General features: G+C 39.1%; 1 protein-coding gene across 7 annotated transcripts in view; it reads right to left on the bottom strand.

The window, feature by feature from the left end:
- rapgef4a (Rap guanine nucleotide exchange factor 4a) overlaps positions 1 to 23,830 on the bottom strand; it is a 131,204-nt gene that overhangs the window by 57,395 nt on the left and 49,979 nt on the right. For 4 of the 7 annotated variants that reach the window (XR_010328979.1, XM_064327215.1, XM_064327210.1 and 1 more), the window contains exons 5-8: positions 9,940 to 10,012; positions 8,590 to 8,654; positions 3,820 to 3,870; positions 3,593 to 3,699 (exon numbers count right to left, since the gene is read on the bottom strand). Coding sequence is in view for 6 of the 7 variants with exons in the window: in XM_064327215.1 (XP_064183285.1) it covers positions 3,593 to 3,699; positions 3,820 to 3,870; positions 8,590 to 8,654; positions 9,940 to 10,012 (296 nt within the window). In the remaining variant the exon portion in view is untranslated. Of the gene's footprint in view, positions 1 to 3,592; positions 3,700 to 3,819; positions 3,871 to 8,589; positions 8,655 to 9,939; positions 10,013 to 21,330; positions 22,461 to 23,830 lie in introns of those variants that run through there. The other 3 variants (XM_064327213.1, XM_064327214.1, XM_064327211.1) reach the window with 3 other exon arrangements.

The following is a 23,830-nucleotide window of genomic DNA, read 5'->3' as shown; positions in this document are numbered from 1 at the left end:
TTGCTTTCGTTTAAAGTTACTGCTAACGGAGAAGCAAAGTGTGCCCTCCAGATGCGAACCATGCACCATAAATTAGTAAAATTATGGCAGTCTGAAAAAGCAAAAGGGACAATTACTAGAATTAACCTGTTATTTCACCCTGACAAAAAGTGCGGAAGGTGATTTCCAGTTTGCTTTTACTGTATCCCCAACGTAAATTATGCAGAACTACCGCATACCTCACATAACTGCATCAAACGTTTTGAGTCAAATATAACGGGCTAACAAAGAAAATCCGGAAGAAAATGTTCAGCAACCGAATTAAACCGTTTGAATGTTTTGGTACGTAATATGCTGTCCCAGCACGAATGCTTAACATTTCATGAAACGAATACTGAAGCAAGAAAAGAACAGAAGCACACTTGTTATAATCCTCAATCTTAATTTCTGTTCCAAGACGTTGGCTGGCTATAACCAAAAATCAGCCACTGCGCCGCATAACATACAAGTTTGAATTCAAGTTATTATGAAAATAAATCGGTTTGCGGCTGCAGACTTTTAAAAATGGCGGTTGAAATAAAATACTGCGAGTAGTCGACCAATCAGAAATATTCAGCGCTTGCGCCCCACCCCAAAAGTTCTGAGCAGGGACTTTTTTGGGGGTAAAATAAAGTCCCCGGAACTTAATTTAGGAAACGCACCAAGTTCCTCAAAAGGTTCCTAGTTCCTGGGGAAAGTTCCTGCGGTGGAAACGCAGTTTATGACTGTAGGCTCATTTTAAAATAATGAAAAAGACTTGCTATCACTGTCTAAGCATACCAAATTAAAGTTAATTCCAGGCAATTTTATGCCATCTAACTAAGACTTCTGCTATTTTAATACTCGTTATTTTCCGCAAATGACCGTATTGCAGTTATAATTACTAGGTCTGAAAAAACACAGGGCCAAGTTACTTGAAATAATTTAGAGAACATTGGGTAGCATTGCTTTAGAATGTTTTATGTTTGTTGTAATTTTGCCTCATTTTGATATCAATACTTTTAATGGGAAGCCTAGTTTTTAAAAGTTTGAATTAATGACTTATAGACAGTGCTTTGTATGTGATTACCTTGGAATATGAGTATGTTCAAAATGTGTTTTTGTTTAGATTATACAGTCTGCACAGCAGGTACCATTACAGAGTAAACTACAAAAGGACCAAATGAAATGACATTAGACAGTACATGTTCAATTACAAAAGATCATCTTACAACTCTAAGGACTGTTTTATCCACTGCCTTCTGGAAGAAGGCTGAGGAGTATCAAGACCAGAACCACCAGGTTCAAAAACAGCTTTTTTCCACAGGCTGTTGGTCTCCTGAACTGTCCTACCTTAAGGTTTTTTAGACTTACATAAGCACTTCAGCACTTTAACAGTCAGACACTCTGCTGTTTTTACACTTCATTTTAAGTGAAGTTTTTAAGTTTGCTACTTTTATTGTTGTACGTTCTGTTTTTATTGCGTTGTTTTTAGTGCTTGTTTAATTTTTCTGTTTTTAAGTATTGCACTATGGCCCCGGGGGCACTATATTTCGTTCTACTCTTTGCATAACCTGTAAGGAGAAGGAATGACAGTAAACCTAAACTATAACTATAACTTTAGACTTTACAATTACAACTTTAAATTTTTTACATTTAGCACGTACAAAATGGGCTGCCATTGGGTCGGTGAGGCATCTTATTGTACTGCGATTCTCAGATTATTGCGATATGTAGGTTTTTGGTAAAGATCAGTGAAGACATACCAAGATTTTTGAGTACCGTACCCTAAAATACAGACTAGTGTTGTCACAATACCAAAATTTTGACTTCGATACCGATAACAAATTTAGTATCACGATACTCGATACTTGAATGATATTTGAAACTTAAACACGATACTGATTCGATACTCGGTACCTAACGATACTGAAATGACCTTAATAGATCAGAAACGTAATGTCCACAAGGGTTGACCTCATTTTCGAATTCACGGTTTATTAACAACCTTTAAGTTGAAGCCTGTTCAACATATTAATAAGCATAGGCCTATAGTGTTAGAACACTAAACAATAGACAAATATATCAAATATATTTCAAAAATTAAACAATTGTAAAATAAAGAATCTTTAAACAGGTCTTTCACTTTAAAATAGATCCAAAAACTGCATATTTTAATAATACAGCATCTTCCTATAATAAAATATTTCCAAATTAGAACACCTATAGTGTTAGAACCACACCATATTAAATAACAGAAATATGTAAGTATCGATAGTCGCTCCTGAAGTGAACTGACTCGAAGCTTGCGCTGTATCAACGAGTCTGAATGCACAAGCGCACGTCACCTGACTTGGCTATCTTAGTTGCTACTGCCATCTAGCGAAGATTCAGACAAATTACACCTTTCATCCTCTCAATTAGTAATGCGGGAGACACATTTCCCTGGCTTTTACATTTGACCTAAAAGTACCGAACGTCGGAAAATTCTAATACCAAACCGTTCTTTTTTTTTAAGTACCAAAAAAGTACCAAAGTTTCGGTATACCGTGCAACACTAATACACACTGAACCAGCTCTGCCCACACAATGAACACATATACAGACTGAACCAGGTCTGTGCTCACACTACACACAGATACAGACTGAACCAGGTCTGTGCTCACACTACACACATATACAGACTGAACCAGGTCTGTGCTCGCACTTCACACATATACAGACTGAACCAGGTCTGTGCGTACACTCCACAGATACAGACTGAACCAGGTCTGTGCTCACACTACACACACATATACAGACTGAACCAGGTCTGTGCGCACACTCCACAGATACAGACTGAACCAGGTCTGTGCATATACTCCACAGATACAGACTGAACCAGGTCTGTGCTCACACTACACACACATATACAGACTTAACCAGGTCTATGCGCACACTCCACACATATACAGACTGAAACAGGTCTGTGTCCAGACAAAACATTCATATACACACAGACCAGCAGTGGGCTCTCATACTGAACAAGCTCTATTACAGCACAACACTGCCTGCAGAACAAATGTGCTGAAAAGATTAATGCTCATGCACTGAAATGCACATCCACATATGCAACTGCAGATGCACACAACTTTATATCAGGTGGAATAAATGTATTATTTTTCTGGATCATTTATTATATGTCCCAAGTGTCCATTCCTTTAAATTGTTTCACATATATGCACATGCGCATGAAGTCTCACATGACTGAACACACTCACACACACACAAACTCACATGCACAGACAAACAAAAAAAACACAAACAATCATGCTCACACATACACACATACACATTTTTTTTCACAGGAGCTTAGCTCCAATGTAGTACTATTTTCTCAAAGTCCTGTTTATGTCATCACACAGAATGTGAATGTGACTTTTTGCACATTTCATATCATACTGCCTCTCATCCTCATTCTCTTACATAACGCTATGATGAAGAACTCAGGAAGCAGGGCATTCTAGCAGTACTAATGCAGAGCAGGCACTGTGTAAAACAGTACCATAGTCATTGGCTTCCCATTACAAATCCAACTAATTTGTGTAAAACCTACCTGTATGTCTTCAAGTGATATTTCCTATCTCGGATCATATGAGGGGCTCTGGACAAGATGGCATTGCGCAAAACCTTTCCGGCCCTCAGGATCTTTTCTGATGGAACCTGACATGAAGACACAGCAGCCAGTGAGTTCTCAGGGGTATGCAAGCGAACCAGATCTGAAAATGATGCTTTTCCAAAAGATGACGGCTTCAGCTCAGTCTGCGGGGAAGCTCTCAGTACCTGAAGAACGGATTTAGGGCGAGGTTTGGCCTGACTTTCAATGAGAGGGGTCTGAAAAATAAATGTGAAATGTGAACACAACTGAAAAAAAAATGAATAAGACGGACATGCACACAAAAATTAAAAATAACAAAGAACACTCAGGTATACACGTGAAACTAAAACTAAGGAATAACAAAAAATAAGACACGTTTTGAACAGTAGATGTCAGGGCAAAGGCTCAAACAAAATCATTAAACAACTTAAAAAGTGCTCCGAGTCCCATAGTCATTCTATTGACATTTTTCTTTTTTCTTTGAATGATATTTATTTTTTCACTGTATATATTTTTAACTGGATTTTATTCATAACAAAACGTAACATAACATAATGACCAGAATAGGCCATTCAGCCCAACGATGCTCACAATTTTCTTGACAAAATTATACCTACAGCTCTGATTACCTACAGACTAGATAGTTTCTAACACCTTATCAAGCCTGGTCTCCCCAGAGTTCCTGCCTCTACAATGTGACCTGGCAGGCTATTACACACATTGAACACTCTCTGTGCAAAAAACATCTTCCTAATGTCTGTATGGAATTTACCTTTTACTCATTTCCATTTATGTCCCCTCATTCTACTAACAGAACTCAACCTGAAGACTCTCTTAGTTCACCTTGAATCTCTTGTACAGTTCACTAGTGAAATATTATAACTGTGCACAGTTGCCCTTCTTCGTTACTTGGCCCTGACATTGTTGGGATCCAATTGGCAGACATAACCACTGAGAACTAGTGTTTTAGCAGGACAAACCACTCGACAGCTTCTCAAAATTCTGTTTTCCTAACTGGACTCAATGACACACATAACCTGGATTATTTGGTCAATTAGTTCAACCAATGTATGTCTGCAAAGGGCCAATTTTATTAAAATTACATTTTTAACACAAAAAACCTCACCTCAAAAATTTAATGTGAAGTACTGCGGCCAGATCAACTATTTACTGAGATTAGACAAATTTAATGTATGTACAGACCTCAGTTAGCTTCTCAGATAGCTACATAAAGGTGAGTTAGGTAAGATGAAAAGAATAATCTATTGTTAAACAACTTTGAGTTCATATGTAACAATATGTTCATTTGGTTGGTTAGTTTCATCTCAGAGATAATACCACTATACCAATCATCGAGGCTCCAGCATAAATTAGTCATACAGTATGTATATGCGTGTGTATGTATATATATATACAATAAATAAATATATTATTTATTTATTTTTATTTATTTTAAAGAAATGATTAAAAAATATATGTTTTTCATTTATGTTGGCTGTCTAACTGGGCTGTAAACCTCACATCTGTCTCAGTCGCCATAGTAACTGCACAAGTGTCACTCACTGCCACCCATCCAGGACTCCATGAGGGAAGGGGGGGGGGAGTTTCCAAGGAAACATCATGGCAGGAGTGACAAAGTAATCACACAGAGGAACACTTGGAGCCACACGCTCCTCCTCAGCCTCACACCTGGTGGTGGTGGTGGTGGTGGTGGGGGGGGGGGGGGACAGAAGCTTTGCATTGTGGCTGTACCCAACATCCGTTCCCCTCCCCAACAGCTGCTGTTTAACATTACAAAGGAGTGTGTTCACCATCCAGGGGGAGGGGCACTGTAACTAAAAACCATGAGTCCATCAACCAAAGCTGCAGCCCTCTACTACAGAACAAATACATGGCTACACTGAATAAATGTGTACTTTTATTTACATGGATCAAAGGACAACCTCTCAAACTGTCAATCCTTCAGTTTTCAGTAAAAAATTATATTCAGCAATATTAAAAGAATCACTGAATGAATTAATAAGACTGAACCCCTGGAGATTGTATTGTGCATTCAAAATATTCAGATCTAAAAAAATTAAAAGGTTAGGATGAAATGAGAAGAAGAATTCAATTATGAGTGATACCTAATTTCCATTCCACAGCAACATCTAGGCCTTCAACAGTGTTCTAACAATTACTGGGTAGAATACGTAGCTCCTACCTGGCCCAAGCGATGTGTGCAGATGAGGCCTTTTCACAGGACTTTATCTGAGGAATCCTGTTTGATTACTGCTCAAACATTATTTTGCCTCATGATCACACTAATAAATCTTTATGTAAAAACAATAACGTGGACCACAAAATAATTGCATTTATTACAAGAAAATGCAGAATGTTGTGGGGTTCTATGCATTCGATAAGCAAGTCCACCCCCAAAGAATTCTACAATAAATGTAAGGTAAATGTGAACAGCATAGTAATGGAGGAAGAATATTCCTCCACACCAGCGTTTCTTAATATACTGGTTGAAACTCAAATAGGTTGCGGGAGGGTATGCGGTGGGTCATATAATTAATCTGTAGGCCACTAGGCTAAACTAGTATTTATATTTGGTACCTGAAAGGTAGGCCTACTAATTTTATAATTTGGGTCCCAATATTAAAAAGTTTAAGGACCAATGCAAAATAAATACAACACAAATAAATGCACAGAGCACATAAAAGAGCAGAGAGTATGACATTGAGTGTGACCTCTTCCTCTCGTCCACTGGCATTTATCTAAGCTCCTCAGTTCCACAGACATTACTGATACTCTGTTAATAATTTATTTTCCCCACGCAACAATGTGCTCTACTTTAAAAACACAATGTGTATTGCTTAGAAAGGCTAACTTATATATTAAAGCAAAATTGTAGTAATTTTAGTAGTACTGCCTCTTTTACAGTGACTGATATTGAGTGCATGAGGTTCTTAATCCCTAGTTGTTGCTGAGCAAATCTCCCACATCAGTCAAGATTTGTTGTGGTACAGGAGTAATTTCAATAAAATCAATGTGAATGTTAATATCTGAGAGCATTTGCCATGTATCACTGATAAATTTACTTAAAATGGATAAATATGTATGTTTGGCTTAGCATTAATATTTTACAAGGGTCTTGTTCCCATCTGGAAGGGATTTCCTGGAAGGTTCAACATACTGAGATCATGTACTTTTTTCAGTGCTACTTTTGATGTATTGCATTAAAGGTATACTATGCAGGTTTTCTGAAGCTGTTCTAGACTCTGCGTTTGTAGTCAAAAAATTCTCCTCCTCCATCCTCAACCTAACCCACACCTCCATTGAGGATGCACCCTCAAGTGCTACAAGCCAAATGTCAAGCAAAAAGATCAGAGATATTGAAAATAGCATTTTTAGCAATATGAATACTAATCCATAGTGCAGCCATTTTGTCTTTTTCCTCGTTCGATACTCAGCTACTCTGGACATTTAGTTTAGAATTGGGATGTAAACATGGAATCGTGTGTGGAATAAGTTAGCAGCCCACAGGTACACTATAGCTAGCTAACACACTTGTAAAGTGAATGACTTTTTCATGAAGTTATTTGTAGACTATTCAAATATTAGCATCTTTATTTTCTCAAATGCAACTTAATATGTTCATGGTTATCGATAACTGGAACTTTATGCAAACTGTAGCTACCTTTTCTGACCTGTGTAAATGTAAATGTAGCTAGATACTGTAGCATGCATACTATACCAATTCAGTTCTCAATTAAAATAAATGCTGGTGAATTACCAAGCTAGATAAGTTGCAACTATAAACAGTAACAGCAGTTCCCATAAGGGGGGGAATACATCTTGATGGGAGAATTCGATACAAAAGCCGCCCAACCTTGGGAATCTAGCTGCCTAACGTAACTAGCTAGCTGAAAGTAATGTTACTTACCGGTCCAACGGAAAACTCTGCGTCGCTTTTCATCCCCTTGGCAAACTTAAGCTGGCTCCACCGAGGAAAAGCAATTCCAAGGTTGCCTATAGTTATTGAACAAGCCTTGTCAGCTTGTCTTTTTGCTTTGCTGTATCTAGGCTTCTTAGTATCCCTCATTATAGCAGCTAACAAGCAACAAGAACTTCCGATCCCAAACCTCAGGCTCTGTAGCCATGCCCACCCCTCCCCATACAGAAAAGAGCACGACGCCTATAAACGTCCCGAACACAGAATAACACATACATGTAAAAGGTGCACAAAGATAGATTGCCAGTGAATCATAGATATGCCTTAGCATGGTTATTTTATAATATTTCCAAGTAAAAGATTCTGCATAGACTGCCTTTAAACAATACTATTTCACTGCAGCCCGATCAGCCCGATTTAAAAAAGAGTCTACATTTCTCACCTGCCTAAAGACAGCTCGTAACCAAAGTGCATGTGAACACATTAGTCCCCACGTCAGCAGTGAGCAGATAAGTATCAGCAACATTCCTCTGCGAGAAACTTTGTGACCAGCCATCCTAACAAAATTACATAACAGACACATCTCACAGAGTTGGGTGTTTAAGATTTACGTCACTTTTGATGAATTACTTCTTACTTCAACAATGCCACTGGTATGTCGCTTGCAAAACTTGGTGACTGTAAACTTTACAGTTCACACTGCAGGTTCATGGTATGAATAAGTAAACTGAAACTCAGGATGGGATAATATCTGACATAAAATGAATGAACAGAAACGAACCTCTGGATTACACTGAATTACACAGAGCTCTTCAGTCAACAACAGTGATTTTCCCCATATCACTTTGTTGCTATGAAACAAAATAGCATTTTAATGTTTTGAATTTGAATCCTGGAATTACTTTAAGATTATTCTGGAATAAATAGCACTTTCTGTTGCCAGCTTACAAATGGGAAGTCAGACACTAATGCAGTTTGTAAAAGAAGCCTCATTATTAATTTATAGAGGAAGGCTTACCTTGTTCAGGTTTTTTGGCATAGAACCTAAGGTGAGGTTGCTCATATTCGCTTTGTCTGGCATTCCTGGGGAAAGTTTAATAAAAGCTCAACATATAATAGTTCATAAATATTTACAGTCAATGGGCTTCATTCCAAAAACATGCGTGCGCTCACATTTGATCATAAACTGTGTGTAAACTAGCCTATGTGTAAGAACGTTTCCTTGAACATTTTGGCATTCATTTTTTTAAATCTCTTGTTCATGGTTGTTTCTATATGCTAATAACATGAACAGGATTGCGCACAAGATTTACAAACAGTCAGCAGTCATCATCTCATACATCTGGAATATGCACAAAAACAATGGTCTGCACATGTGTTGTGAGTCCCATATGGATTTTCCGTAGGAACATTTTTAAGAACAAAAGTATATAAAGAATAACTTAAGAAAAGTTTTGAGAATGAGGCCCAATGACTTTCAGTCTTCAAAATCAACTATTTCCATTATAGATGCATCACAGAGAAAATGTATTCTCTGACGTATAATTCAAACATGAAACAAACAAAATCATTGAAAAACCTGCCAAAGTCAAACAAAAGAATCCAACCACAGGCAACTCAACTGCAAGGGGCACTTTAATTCTTTTAAAAATGTATGCAATAGGTGTTACAGAAACCAGCTCTATGAGTAACACGTTCATTTATTAATCAAGTTTATAACTTGTTTCTAGTATATATGGGTTCACTGAAACCAGCTGTACAATACGTACATCTGGTGAGTAAACCCGTCTGATGAACAAACTCTCTGCCTGTGATATGACAGATTGGCGTTGATCTTATAAATGGCTTCTCCCACAATATTTACTATCACTTCCACACCTGAATCATCACTCAACATTTTTATCTCTACTGCTACTGTTGCACAAATAATTGGAACAAAATCATAATAAAGTAAATTTAAGCAGACACATAAATGTGTCTTGATTTCTTTAAAAGGTCATTTTGGGGAGGCGTAATAAAAATGTAATCACAGTTTAGGGACAGCACCACAGAAAACAAGCACATTTATAAGACATCACAAACCATGTCTGTGCAATAGCAGTCTTATCAACAAAAATGCTTCTTTTTAAAATTTATTTGCAGATTCCCAGATTATATCACTCTGAAAACTGTGGGTGCACAAAGTCAGATATACTTTTGTCAGAACAAAGGCACTGTACTCCAGTGTTCTGTACATGAACTAATGTAAAACCTGCATAGGTAGTAGTCAATCACAAAAAAAATCAATTGGTTAAAATTTTTCTTACGTGGTGCTTTAAGTTGTTTTGAATGAGAAAATGAGTGAGTGAAAGGAGAGCCCAATACTCACTGTCACTGCTTGGTCCACTTTCCATAACACCATAAGGGGGGGCAAGGAGACCGGCCATGCACTGACGGTATTTCTACAAGAAAACAAAAGTGAATGAGTGCTACAGACCAATACACATCTCCACAATAACTTCGATCATCAAAAGATAAAGAGCTTCAATGAACGCTTCTTTTTCCCCCTATAAATAGTAGAACTTGTTTTGATAGTCGTTTCATTTGCCTGTATCTTTTTTACTCATTGTAAGGATGCTCTCTCACTTTTTCTCTTAATCAACTCAACTCAGGGTTATGTAATTACACAGCTGAGTCTCACAGCTGGTATGAAAAGGCACTCAACCGCTTTATGATCTGAGCCCCATTTAGAGAGGACTTCAAACGGATTCAAAGTAATTCCAATATTTATGATGGATACCCACAAATAAAGGGTTCTGAATGCCGACTTTCTAAGAAAATAGTGTTGGAGGTGGGTAATGGAGGCCCATATCCTAAGGCTGAGCCCCTGATGGAAAACATGAGCCTTGTAGAAAAATAGTTTCATCTACTGTCTATTTTGGCAATGGGGGAATTGTTTTAAGAGTGTCAATGCGGTTAACTTTCTGCATAACGGAATATCTGTAGAAGATTCTCTGCCATCAGTAATTTGATATTGAATTTGCAAACCTTTAAAACGTTTCATTGTTCGAGGCAGGGTGCCGGTGTGCAAGACTACTGGAATCACACTGGCAGGACAAAGCCCCTCCAATCTGTGGTTTCTAAAACTGCACGGGGATTACACCAGATTATGCCCACAGATTTGACTGAGAAGGTCCACACATGGCAGCATGCACAAACATCAGCAACAAATCAGTGTTAACTTCTGTCAGCCTGACAGTAAATCCCTGAATGGGCTTAACCCCCACCACACCCATAACTTAGACAAAAAATATCGGCTCAGAAAAGTTTATCAGGAAAATTACAAAGAGGCAAGGTTGTGTGAATATTGTGAGAACATTATAATATCAATTCTGCAGGGCAAATTCCTACATTCGTTTTTCCAAAAGGCTGCAACCCCCCACCCTTCCCCACACACACACACACACACACAGGAAGTGCAATTAACATGGAATATGACTGCAGCTGTGCACTACTGTGACGTAACATTTCAATTTAAATCTCATAATTTTGGCCACGTTTACATGTAGGTCAAGAGGATCTGCATCAGTTCTGAATTGAAGCGAATGTCCAAAGCTGGTCTGAGTGCAGCACTGAGAATCTTGCAGTGCACCGGAAAGAACCACACTATTTCTCATTACTGTTTGACCACACTTTATATATGTAGGACTACATAAATGACAAAATGTCAGCTTTTGCTTTTTGTCAAATCTGAATAATGAACTAATTCCTGCCATTGGTTAGGGGTTAGGTGTCTTGCTCAGGGACACTATGACACACCGAGGGCGGGGGATCGAACCGGCAACCCTCCGACTGCCAGATAACCGCTCTTACCTCCTGAGCTATGTCGCCCCTATGTTGCAGTGGTGATAGAAGTGACAATAATTAAGTGGTACTGTGCTGATAGCCTTTATTGATCACCGTACAAGGTTATTGTGAAATAGCTAGCACAATCGGACAGCACTAACCCATAAAAATGTACTTTGAATGGTACTTAGCATACCAGGCAGTCAAGGGATCAGCCCCAGCATACCTCCACAAGATATTCAAACCCTACATGCCAGCCAGATCCCTCCGTTCTGCTACCTCAGGACGCCTGGCACCTCCCCCTCTTCGCACCTGCGCTTCCAGAACACGTCTCCTGTCTGTTCTGGCCCCACGATGGTGGAATGACCTCCCCATGGAGGTCAGAACAGCTGAGACACTGACCCATTTCAAGCGACGACTGAAGACTCACCTCTTCAGGCTGCACCTCTCCCCATCCCTCCCTACCTCCCTGTAATCTCTTAAATGACCGTAAGCTTAGGGTTGTAACTAGGTAGCTGTTTCGTAGGTGACTTAGTTAATGCACCTGTCTTAACTACTGCTTGTATTTTTCCATAGACTGCGTTGTTGCTGTTCTCGTTGTTAGTGTTAATCAGTTTAACCTTCAGGGTCCAAGTTGAACTATGCGGTTGTTCCCTGCACTTGGACCCTTACTTCTCTCTAGGGTTTTCGTCATACTTGTTCCTGGTTATGGTTGTACACTTTGTTGTACGTCGCTCTGGATAAGAGCGTCTGCCAAATGCCTGCAATGTAATGTAATACTTGCTCAATCGAACAGTAAATGTGAAAAACATTCGATTATAGTCAATTTTTCTGTCAATTTTTGGCCTATTGAAGTGTATATAGGGCGTAGTAAATCGACCCCCATCCACATTATCTAGGTATGTTAGTCCGACTCTGAAAAAATCGAATTTGTGCGATTTTACTCGGACTACAATGTTTACATGATTTTTAAAAGTCCAGTTTTAGCCGGAATAAAACAATAAATCGACTTTTTCAAACATCATGTAAACCCACTGACTGTAGATGTTACAGTAGTGCACCTTGAATCAGTGACTGATGAAAGCAATAATTTAAGACAATGCTGTTTTTAGATGCCAGCATCTAATTTAAAATGACTACCATCAACCAAAGCACTGTACAAGTAGTAAATACATAGATGTTCAAAACAAGAGAAAATAATAATACACAAGAATACAAAAACAAAGAACAAGGACAGATCTCATTTGGAATTAAAAGCAAGGGAAAAAAGAGAGAAGAGATTTTAAAATGTTTATGGCAGGTGCTGACCTTATGAAAAGAAGCAGTTTGTTCCACAGTCTCAAGGCGGTCACAGAAAAGACCCTATCACCCTTCAGCTGCATCCAAGACCAAGGAACAGAAAGCAGCAATTGGGTGGAGGACCTCAGTAACCTGTGTGCAAAGTAGGTGTGACCTTTCGGTTCAGCAACCTCCTGTTCCTGTAAGTTCTGAATCCCCAATGGTGAAATGAGCTTTCCACAGCAGTCAGAATAGGAAATAATTTGGCCATCTAATGACACAGACTAGGTTTAACTTCTTTTTCATTTTCAAAACTTGAAGTCCTTTGCTCTTGTTCATATAATGCAGCTTAATGCTCATTTGGGTATGTGACAGGGCTCAGTTTGTGAGAAGGAATCAGGGCAATCTGAGGACCACGCCTGCTAACACACACACCTGGATTGCATTACAAATCAGTCCAGGATTTAAATATGGGCTTCTTTTTACAGTAGGCATCTGAGGAACTCTCACCACACAGAGAGAGTAGAGAGAGAGAGAGATGACAAAAGATCTTGCTGAAAACCTGTCTTTTTTGTTTGGTTTATTTTGTCTTTGTTTTATCATTTTTACCTGGATACTATGAGGGTGATAGGAGCTTTTTTGTTTATTTATATAATGCATTGGGGAAAACACTCTCTCTCTGACTGTCTCTAAACAAAAGAACGGTGTAAACCGGAATTACCGCCCGGTTCCAGCTTCAGATCCTTGCACTTTTGTTTGAACGTTAAGTCACTCTGGATAAGAGTGCCTGCTAAATGGCAGTAATGTTACAAATAGAAATCAAAGAAAATTTTAGAAACCAGAAGTGGGTGGAAAACTTCCCAATAATATTCAATATAGCAAAAGTCATATTCTATATGTTAATAATAAAAATTAAAGACAGGATCATTTTACTGGAGAACAAAATTTGAATGTGCTCATTTTGAAAGATTTGTGCGTAGTAGTTAATCAGGGTGTAGGTATTGTGTTGTAGCAGTAGAAACAGACCAACAGAATGTTGTGATAAAAGAAAACATATTCATCTCTAAGTCAAAACTTATATTCAACATGTTATACATGTCATGTCATCTTGAACAATGCCACACTTAAAAGTATGATGTGCAATTCTGGGCATTGCTCAACAAGAAAGAAGCTCAGAAAAAATAAGCTCAGAAAAAAGTACAAAGAAGGGCAACTAAATTGGTTCCTGGTATGATACTGTATATAAAATGTTACAAGGAAAGGCATAAGATGTAATCCCGTCAAGTTTATCAAAAGGAAACTAAGAGGGGATTTGATATAGTTTTTTTAATGGATAAAAGGGATGAACAAAGTCCAGTGCTGCATACTCTCCAGTTTGTAAGTAAATGACAAGCCAAGATGGACGGAATGGCTTATTTATTATTTAACTTTATGACCTTATTTTTATGATGGTTCTCGATCACATCACCTCAGTCATTGATATCATTCTGAAATCCAACTCAACAACTAAATATAATAGGGATGCACGATGATATCGGCACGACATCGGTATCGGCTGATAAAAACTTAAGAAGTTCATTATCGGCATCGGCAGATATGAAAATTTCTGCCGATGTGCCTGGCTGATAAGGTGACGTGGTAACTATGCGCACGCAAAGACGCTAAATGTTTATTATAAGCCCCAACAAATTTCATCTCCCCTATTCCCTTCCAGGTTTACGCTGTGCCATTACATTACGCTGATTGGTCAGATCTCTCTGCCAGAAGATTCAAATTCAAATAAGCTTTATTGGAATGACGTATAGGCCTATATATATACATATCGCAAAAACATGAGTACAACAAACAATAAACATATGAACAGAATACAACTTTGTGTGTGTGTGGTATTTGTGTATGTTAGCTTGTGTAATGTCATGTGTAAATTAGGTGAAACAGTAAATACAATAATTAAGAAAAGGCTCTCTCTAGCGAGGTTCATAGATCGCTACCTAGCTAGCAAGAGAAATACATAGATAGCCAGTGAGACAGCCAGATGTACAGATCACTAGCTAGCTAGCCGGAGAGTGCTTCTCTTAGTCTTATATAATAATAGCTTCTTTTCCTAGCTAGCCAGCTGGATAGTGATCTCTCACTGTCTTTAGCAAACAGCAGAGAACACTTGGCAACCACGCAGGCAAGGTTGTCAAGTTGACGCTAACTTACTCATCAAGGAACGTAGCTGGAAACATAACCCCGGAAGGGAATAGGGGGATGAAAATTGTAGGGGGGATGAAATTTGTCGTGACAGCGCCAGCATGTCAGCTGCATGGAAGTATTTCATAGTACCTGAAACGGATAACAAAATTGCTATTTGCAATGCTTGTAAAGCACCAGTGATGCGAGGAGGGGTAAAACCACACTCCTTTAACACTACAAATTTAATAATGCATCTGAAGAGCCATCATCCTGAACACCACAAAGAGTTTCTGAAAAGTAAGCAAGAAAAAGCGGCGCCAGCGAAAACATGTCAAAGGTTTCACAAAGCTAAGAAATATAGTAGCGACCACCTAAAGGTGACAGCCCTTAACAACAAAATCATTGAATTCATTGCTTTTGATAACCAGCCTTTCAGCGTGGTGGAAGATGTGGGCTTCCTCAGGCTGATGATGTACTTAGAGCCACGGTATGCTATGCCTAGCCGTCGTTACTTTTCAGATGTGGCCTTACCTGAACTGCAAAGCGTTGTCTCCAATCACATAGAGAAGCGCCTCACTGATGCCACTCATATTAGCTTTACCACGTCATCTGCATATTGAGTGTAAGCCCTGTCAGCATGTTGAGCCTCACTGCCCAGTGGATTGACGAGGACTTCATCCTTAAAAAGGCTGTCCTACACTCGCAGGAGTGCTCAGGTTCTCACACAGCAGCTGCAATTGCATCCGCTTTTGATAGTATGTTTGGGAAATGGAAAACAGCAAAAGAAAGGGTGCATGTAGTGCTACGTGACAATGCGCGCAACAAGGCAAAAGCAATGATGGAGTTCGGTGTGCCAAGTCTAGCATGCATGGCACACACGCTGAAACTGGTTGTGCATGAAGGTGTCCTGTCTCAGCGCAGCATCGCGGATGTTGTGGCCGTGGGAAGGAGAATAGAGGGGCCTTTCAAACACTCGCCTACAAGGTGTACAGAAGGAGCTTGGGATGCCGATCAAACGACTTCAACAAGATGTCATGACCAGATGGAATTCAACATTTTATATTATGCAAAGCTTGGTCGAGCAGAAGAGGGCACTAGGTGCACATGTCGCTGATTTTGAGCTCCCTGCAACTTTGACGGCAAATCAATGGGGAATTCTAGAAAATATGATCACACTTCTCGCCCCCTTTGAGCAGCTGACCAGAGAGATTAGTTCTGCAGAGGCCTCTGCTGCTGAGGTGATCCCTGCTGTTGTGACACTGACATGCATGTCTGGCAGGCCCAGTGACACAGACAGATGCGTGCAGACAGTCAAAAGTACCCTACTGTCAGTGATCGCTTCAACGGTGTGCAATGTGAGGCACTTCATTCCGTTGCAACCATGCTTGATGCCCGATACAAAGACTGGTACTTTGACGTGGACAAGAAGAGGAGTGCTCGCGACCTGCTGCTTAAATTCTTGGATGAAATGGGCGGCAATGGAGATGCCAGCACGGAGGATCCCCCAGAGAAGAAGACCCAAACAGGATCGCTGCTGGACATGTATGAAGAAATTTTGGAGGAGAATGTCGTGTTTGAAGAGCAAGCCATAATCGAAACCGCATCACAGGTAAGCCATAAGCCTTAAATCATACACGAATGTAGGCTATTTTTAGAATCTTTATCATCATATAATATTTTTGGACTGGGTAAAGTAGCCGAATGAATAGTGTGACTGTCTCGATTATTATTCTGCTATATCAGCTGTTGTCTTCTTTCGCAATGAGGTGTTTGGGGCATAGCATAGCATTTCTCATGATTCGAGTTGCGTATTTATTGATTTCTAAAAAAATCGTTATTGCACTGTCAGCTATAGACCAGCCTACCAGTCAGCTTAGGTTTTTTGTCAGCCTCGTTAATTGGACTCAAAAGGATGGCAAGGACTAAAGTTCAAGTTAAGGATTAGCTAAATCTTTTATTTTGTGCACTAGAGATCTCACTGTTTGTCTGTCACTGGGCTGTTATAGTGCTCTTTGTGGCTCACAGAAAAGGGCATATGTAGCTTGGTTTTAAGTTTTTACAGTTTTAAGTAGAAGCAATAGGCCTACTAGTCAGCTGAAGTTTTTTTCAGCCTTCTTCATTATACTCTAAAGTAGGTCCTAAGGACTGAAGTTTTAGGTCTACAGGACTACAGCTGCTTTTATTTTGTGCACTTGAGAACAATGTGTTTTTCTGCACTATGTCAACTACTTTGTCAGGAGTGTCTCAGGGAAGCATCATACAAACCTGTTCAAGTAGGATGAGATTTACATTTTTATTTGAAAATGTTACTTAAAAAATAAATGTGGCATATTTTACATCTAGTCCAAGTTGAAATGATTTCCTTATTTTTCATGAGTGAATGTCTACATTTGTAAAAGGATACATTTAGGGTAGAATCAAAGGAAATGTTTTATGTCTGTATCTACAACAAGTAGGCCATCACAATAAGAGTAATAGCCTAATTCTAGTACAAGAGAGACTTGGTTTTCTCTTCAGTGAAATAAAAAAAGATGTATGTATCAGCAATCAGCCAAAATGAGTTTGAAAATATCAGCATATCGAATATCGGCAAAAATCCAATATCATGCATCCCTAATATCTAACAACGTACAATGATAAAATCTATAAGCAGCTGAGTGAAATGCGAAGAATTGTAATCAACTGCCAGAACCTGCTGCGCTAACATCTACGTTGCTGGTTACATAATATGTATGCATCAACACGCCTGTACAGCCCAGTATACTGTAGCAGGGCAGACTGCAGCAAATGTATGACAGTACAGTGGCACGGAGCGAACACTCCAAAGTAAGTACAGTAACCACTGCACAAAAACAATTTCATACAAGTGAGGAAGTACATCGAATATGGCAAAGAATTTACTGCAGCATGGCATAAAGAATGCACCAATTTTATGTCTCCAGTCGCAATCATAATCCCTAGAATATGCTAATGCTCATTTTATGGCACTGAACTGAAAACAGTAAACATCCAAGTAATGCATGGCAAGATAGACTAGAAATACCACCAGCTGTATGCCTCCGCCAACCAGTAGCCAGTGCTCTGTTTGACCGTTTGGATTATCCTATTAGACATTTGTGTGAAACTTTGTCATAATTAGCGTATGAATTATTGAGTTATGGCCAAAACGTGTTTTGTGAGGTCACAGTGACCTTGACCTTTGACCACCAAAATCTAATCTGTTCATCCTTGAGTCCAAGTGGACGTTTGTGCCAAAATTGAAGATATTCCCTCAAGGCGTTCCTGAGATATCGCATTCACAAGAATCGGGACGGAATAATGGACGGACAGACGGACGGACAACCCGAAAACATAATGCCTCCAGCCACGGCTGTGCCATCACGGAGGCATAATAGTTGTACTCTATTTCTATTAGATGTGGGTTCACAGAGAAACTCTCCTTCAGCTCTCCTTCAGTTCATCCCCAGAGCGCTACTGAAACAGTATTTTGTTAGTAAATGTTTGTGCTGAGCATTCCTCAAAGCAAGAGCAAACTATTTATTTTTCTTTATTTAATTAAACTTTTTTTTGTATTTTGTATTTACTTTTTATGGCAGCCTAAATCTGCTGAAAATAAATGTGGTTCTTTGAACAAGAGTGCTTTTTATTTAAATATAAAACGTGAATCACAATCATATTCCACTTAGCAGTGGAAACATTGCATTTGCTCAAGTGTCAATGGAGAAATTTCACAATTTTCAGAATGGACCCCATTGCTCCCAGTTCCTTGTTAAATTTGAACACAGTCCCCCAGAAAATGCTAATTCGTAATTGCAGAACTCTGAAGTGCCAGAACAAGACAGGCATATCAGCATGTCATGAAGGTCAGAAACACCTACAGTTGCACAGCATCATGGAAGACGACCTCATCATTGGGTTGCCCAGGCTAAGCAGGGCTGTTGTTTCAAGAGGGAGTGGATGGGAGTGGGGGGCCTGCAGCCTGTAACCAACAATTACTCTAAATTAGATTGGCTTTTCCAACAGATGAGAAGATTACCAGGCTGAGTGAAAGGCAGGATCTGGATGACATCAGACATCTCCACAGCCACATATCCCAGCCCAGGGCACCATACAATCAGATAGACCTTAGCCCATGATGGTTCTCTTTTTTTAAGTAGTCTGGGGGTGATCAGATTGCAGAGGCAAACAAGCGACAGTTGTCTGGCTTTGTACTGTAAATCTGGTTAACGTCTCCTGTCATGCTTTGAAATGTAACCAGCTTTCACGCACAAGCCCCTCCTATTATACTTACAGTACTCCTTAAGGTGTATTCCTTCAGGTACATGATTCAGTTGGGATTATAACCTATTTGGAAGCATGTGATATGTTTAGATGTATGAAACAAGTTATTTTATAATATCACGTCTTATAAAAATGGTGATCTAAGTAATAATTTAATGTCTCAAATGCTGGAAATGAGATTAACCTACAGGGTTAAACTACGCGGTCGCTCCCTGCACTTGGAACTGTACTTCCCTCTAGGGTTTTCAACACACTCGTCCCTGGTTATGGTTATACTTCCCTCTAGGATTTTCAACACACTTGTCCCTGATTACGGTTATACACTTTGTTGTACGTCGCTCTAGATAAGGGCGTCTGCCAAATGCCTGTAATGTAATAATGTCATGGAAATAATTTGAATCCTAACTGAATTCTGTCACATTATTTATTTGTGAACAACCAGTCTGACAGTAATCATGTTGGAAATAATTGTTGGATATACTTCCCAATACCACCAACAACTCTCTCAGTGAGTATCCCACAATGCATTTCCAGCTACATGAATGCAACTAATTGTTCTCAGCAAGAATCCTGTACAGGTGCAACTAATGAGTTTTAAGTCCTTAAAGCCGTAACATTTTTAGGCAACCAATTGCTGTGTGTAATGGTTTTTGCCTGAAATAAATAAAGATATCAAACCAATTGTGCCACTAAACTGGGATGATGCAATCTTTTGCTTGTCATCCCATCATGACAGCAGTCTGAGAGGTTTACAATCTGAGACACTGTTCAAGTGGATACTCTGTTCTAATGACTGAAATTAAGACATAAGCAAGATATTACAATGGTACAGTTTAAACCAAAAGAAATGGCATACATCAGTTTTGGCTTGTTTTTAAAAAAAGTGGGATGTCCTATTTGCTGTAAAAGCCTCAACCACTACTGCGACCATGGTACTACACAAAAGTATAGGCTACAGCATTGTGTCTTCTGCTGTATACATTCACATAGGCCAGTGTATTTATTCAATTTCTGTTCAAATTTGAATATTCAATAGTACTGGTGAACAATGTCCAAGTTTTCTTCCTGCAATTCAAAGCCTATGAACTATGAACTCTCTACTAATGATGTTCTCATCCCAGGATGGCAGAGCAGGCTTTATCCAATTTTATTATGACACATGGCTATCTCCACTCCATGGGGGGGAAGTATGAGAGACTCAGTCATCTACTTTTTTCACGACTAGTACACACAGGCACAAAATGACCCCCACCTAGCCTTAGGCGTTACACCAAGAGAACACCATATTTCAGTGTGAAGTAAATTGAATTTTGATGCGGGTCATCAGTCACCAGTCATCAGTCATTTGGCTAAAAATAACAAAAAGAAGACTTCATGAAACTTTCATAACAGAAAAGTAGCTTCTAATAACCTTTAAATTCCTTCAGTCAAACATCTTGCAAAGTATGGTCCAAACCCCATTGAGTAGCCAACTTCTGCTGCTGTAGAACAGCAAATGAGATGGAGAAACAACACTAAATATAATTATTGGTAAATCTATGAAATACTTAATTCCACCAATTTCACCTCAAAATTGAAATGTGATCATGAAAAAGTTATAGTTAACATAAATAAGACCAAAAATGTGAATATCATCTCATCCATGTCAATTGACAGAACACCTACCTCCACACATATTAATTCTGCCGATTATTACCATCAATATAAACATTTTTTTAAATGTAGGTTAGGCCTATATTTGCTTTATAAGGAATAACAAAAAGTCAATTCTATAATGCAAAACCCATAGATAAAAATGTGAAAATCTGTTTAAAATAGATAGGCTAATAAACAAATGCGTGAGCATATTTAAATCTGGATTGTACTTCACACGTGGATGCACAATATTGTAGCCTACATATGCCGAATAATTTATATACGATTACATACGGTTCAATATATATAGGCTACAGGTGGCTCCTCAGTAACTGCCAAGCCAGCCCATACTTCCTGATTTCAGACGTATTTTGTGTTGTGATATTTATTTTCAACAGTTTTCAACAGTATCTAAATACGTTTCATAAAGGTTTAAATAAGTAGGCTATGCTTTGAAAACTCAACTGTTCGTACATTTTCAGCGCATTAGCATAGCGGTAAATAAGTTTCTGCTTTTCAGAAGTAGCTAAACAGGAGATTGACAATCTTAAGAAAGACTCACCCGGGAGTGGAGAGGTATCAGCACCCCATGCAAACTGACAGACGGGATAACATATCCCGATATGTGCGCACTCCTTCTACCACCCTCCAGATATGCGGATCGTACCTGTAGCCCACAGGAACATTTCAGAAGACAGTGCGAGACAGCGTACGGCGACTATTCTCCAAGGTGCACGGTGCTTGAGTCTCAGCTCCAGTTCATGTCCTAGCTGCATTAAAGCTGAACGCGGGGTCGTATGTGATTCGCGAGGCGGGAGCCAGACTTCCCTCACGCAGCAGTTGCTAGGCGATTGCTGTATTCCAATCATCGCGGTCCACTGAGTGCAGGCATCACACCACTATACAACTGGAATGGAGAAGAGAGCGCAGAGGCTCCCGGGGTCCCGAAAGGCAATGCCAGCAGAGAGCTACGTCAATTATTAAAACCCTTAAGTGATATTTACATTGAAGACTGATGTGCACTTTTAGTGGACAAGATTTATATAAAAATCTCATGCAGTTGGAAGATCAAGGCACCATACATTACCACCACCCAATGGATCAGGCTGTAAGTGTTCAGTTGTATAATTACAAAATAGCTATCAATTCTTTATTAATGATACTTAACACTAGTGCTCCTTTGTCACGGATTTGTTACAGATAGTGATTATACTTATTCATATCATCTGGTAAAAACTCACCAATTTAAACTGGCTAACCTATTCAACAAAGTCATAGAGGTGAGCAATGAAATGATAATGTTGAAAAACAGTATATTGATTGTAGACTATGTCTACATCACTCCTGGATCCTTGCTGTTTTCATATTCAGCTGTTTACGTGTCGATGCTTCTGGCACAAGACAATACATTAAATATCAGTCTAAACCACAATCTAAATATCTACACAGAACCCCACCCCACAAGAAACAAAGAAGCATAGCTCCTGATCCCAGGGATCTTGTGATGGAGCCCCAGATTGAAGACCACCATTAACTTGGAGAATAATGGAAAGGTAAAATATAAAAAGTAAATGACAAAAATATGAAAGTAAAAAATAAACAGTTTCACTGAAGTAGGTCTAAAGCAGTGTTTCCTATAATTTATCACTTGTCCAAGAGCTAAACTTCCACCGAAAAATGTCTAAAGCCATGTTTATGAAAAACAAACATGAAACCGTCCAGCAAGCAAGCGCCTTTGGGATCAACGCCTTTGGGATCAATTGGAATGCCGACTGCAAGCCAGGCCTTAGGCACAAAATCTACTGGATAGCCTTCCCAGAAGAGTGGAGGCTGTTACAGCAGCAAAGGGGGCTCCAGCTCCATATTGATGCCCATGGTTTTGGAATGAGATGTTCAACAAGTACATGTGGATGTGATGTTCAGGTGTCCATGTACTTTTGGAAATGTAGTGTATCTAATGTGTTATGAATTTCCCCACAGCATGCCGGAAATGAGGCAAATAATGAGACTGACCAGGGCCCTATTTCACGTACATCGCTTAAACAATCCAGGATAATTTGATGTGTATCAAATTATCTCATCAATTAGTCTTATTAATTAAGTTTTATTTTGTTTCACAAATGTGAATTAGGATTTGATTAGTAAATCTAGGATGAAATCATCTCTGCGCACCCACGCTGCTATAAAGTGGAGATGAATCGATCTCCAAAAACAGGATCATACTCTTTATATACTGTAGATGTAACAGATTAATTGATTAAAGCAATATTTTTTGAACTCTCATAATGTGACCTATGCCATTTTTAAATTTTGGTTTAAGGCTGTAAATCACAAAATTATAGCCACACCGTAGAGGACATATTTTTCACCTTTAACTCATCAAGAGGAAGCAATCCTAACTAGCAAATCAAACATAGCAAGAGTGACCAAAATGAGAGAGGAAGTCTGGCAGATAATTGCAGGTTACAAAACATAACATAACATAATGACGAGAACAGGTCATTCAGCCCATGCTGGCCATTTTCCTACAACTAAAGTATACGAAGTACTCTATTTACCTACAAGCTAGATGGTATCTAGCACTATATCAAGTCTGGTCTTGAATACCCTGCCTGTATTACATGCAGTGACTACTCTGTGAAAAAAACCTCCTGAAGTCTGTGGAATTTACCTTTTCCTAATTTCCAGTACTAACTGAATTCAACCTGAACAATGTCTTGTAGTTCACTTTGTGAATCCCTTTTATGAATTTAAAAACCTCAATCAACCCTAAGTGTCCTTTTACTTGAAGAGATGAAACATCTTAAGTCTTTCCTCATAACCATTATCTTACATACAGGACCAATTTGGTTGCCCTTCTTTGAACCTTTTCCAGAGTCTCTATGGGCTCTATTTTAATGATCTAAGCGCACGGTTTAAAGCGCATGGCGCAAGTGCATTTAGGGCGTGTCCAAATCCACTTTTGCTAGTTTAACAGTGGATAATCTGAGCACAAAGTAAGGTGCATGGTTCAAAGGGGTTGTACTTAGTCTCTTAATTAATCATAGGAGTGTTTTGGGCGT

This window comes from Anguilla rostrata, chromosome 3 (genome assembly GCF_018555375.3).
Source record: "Anguilla rostrata isolate EN2019 chromosome 3, ASM1855537v3, whole genome shotgun sequence".
In the NCBI taxonomy this organism is placed as follows: Eukaryota; Metazoa; Chordata; class Actinopteri; order Anguilliformes; family Anguillidae; genus Anguilla; species Anguilla rostrata.
This window is presented reverse-complemented; position numbering and strand designations above follow the sequence as displayed.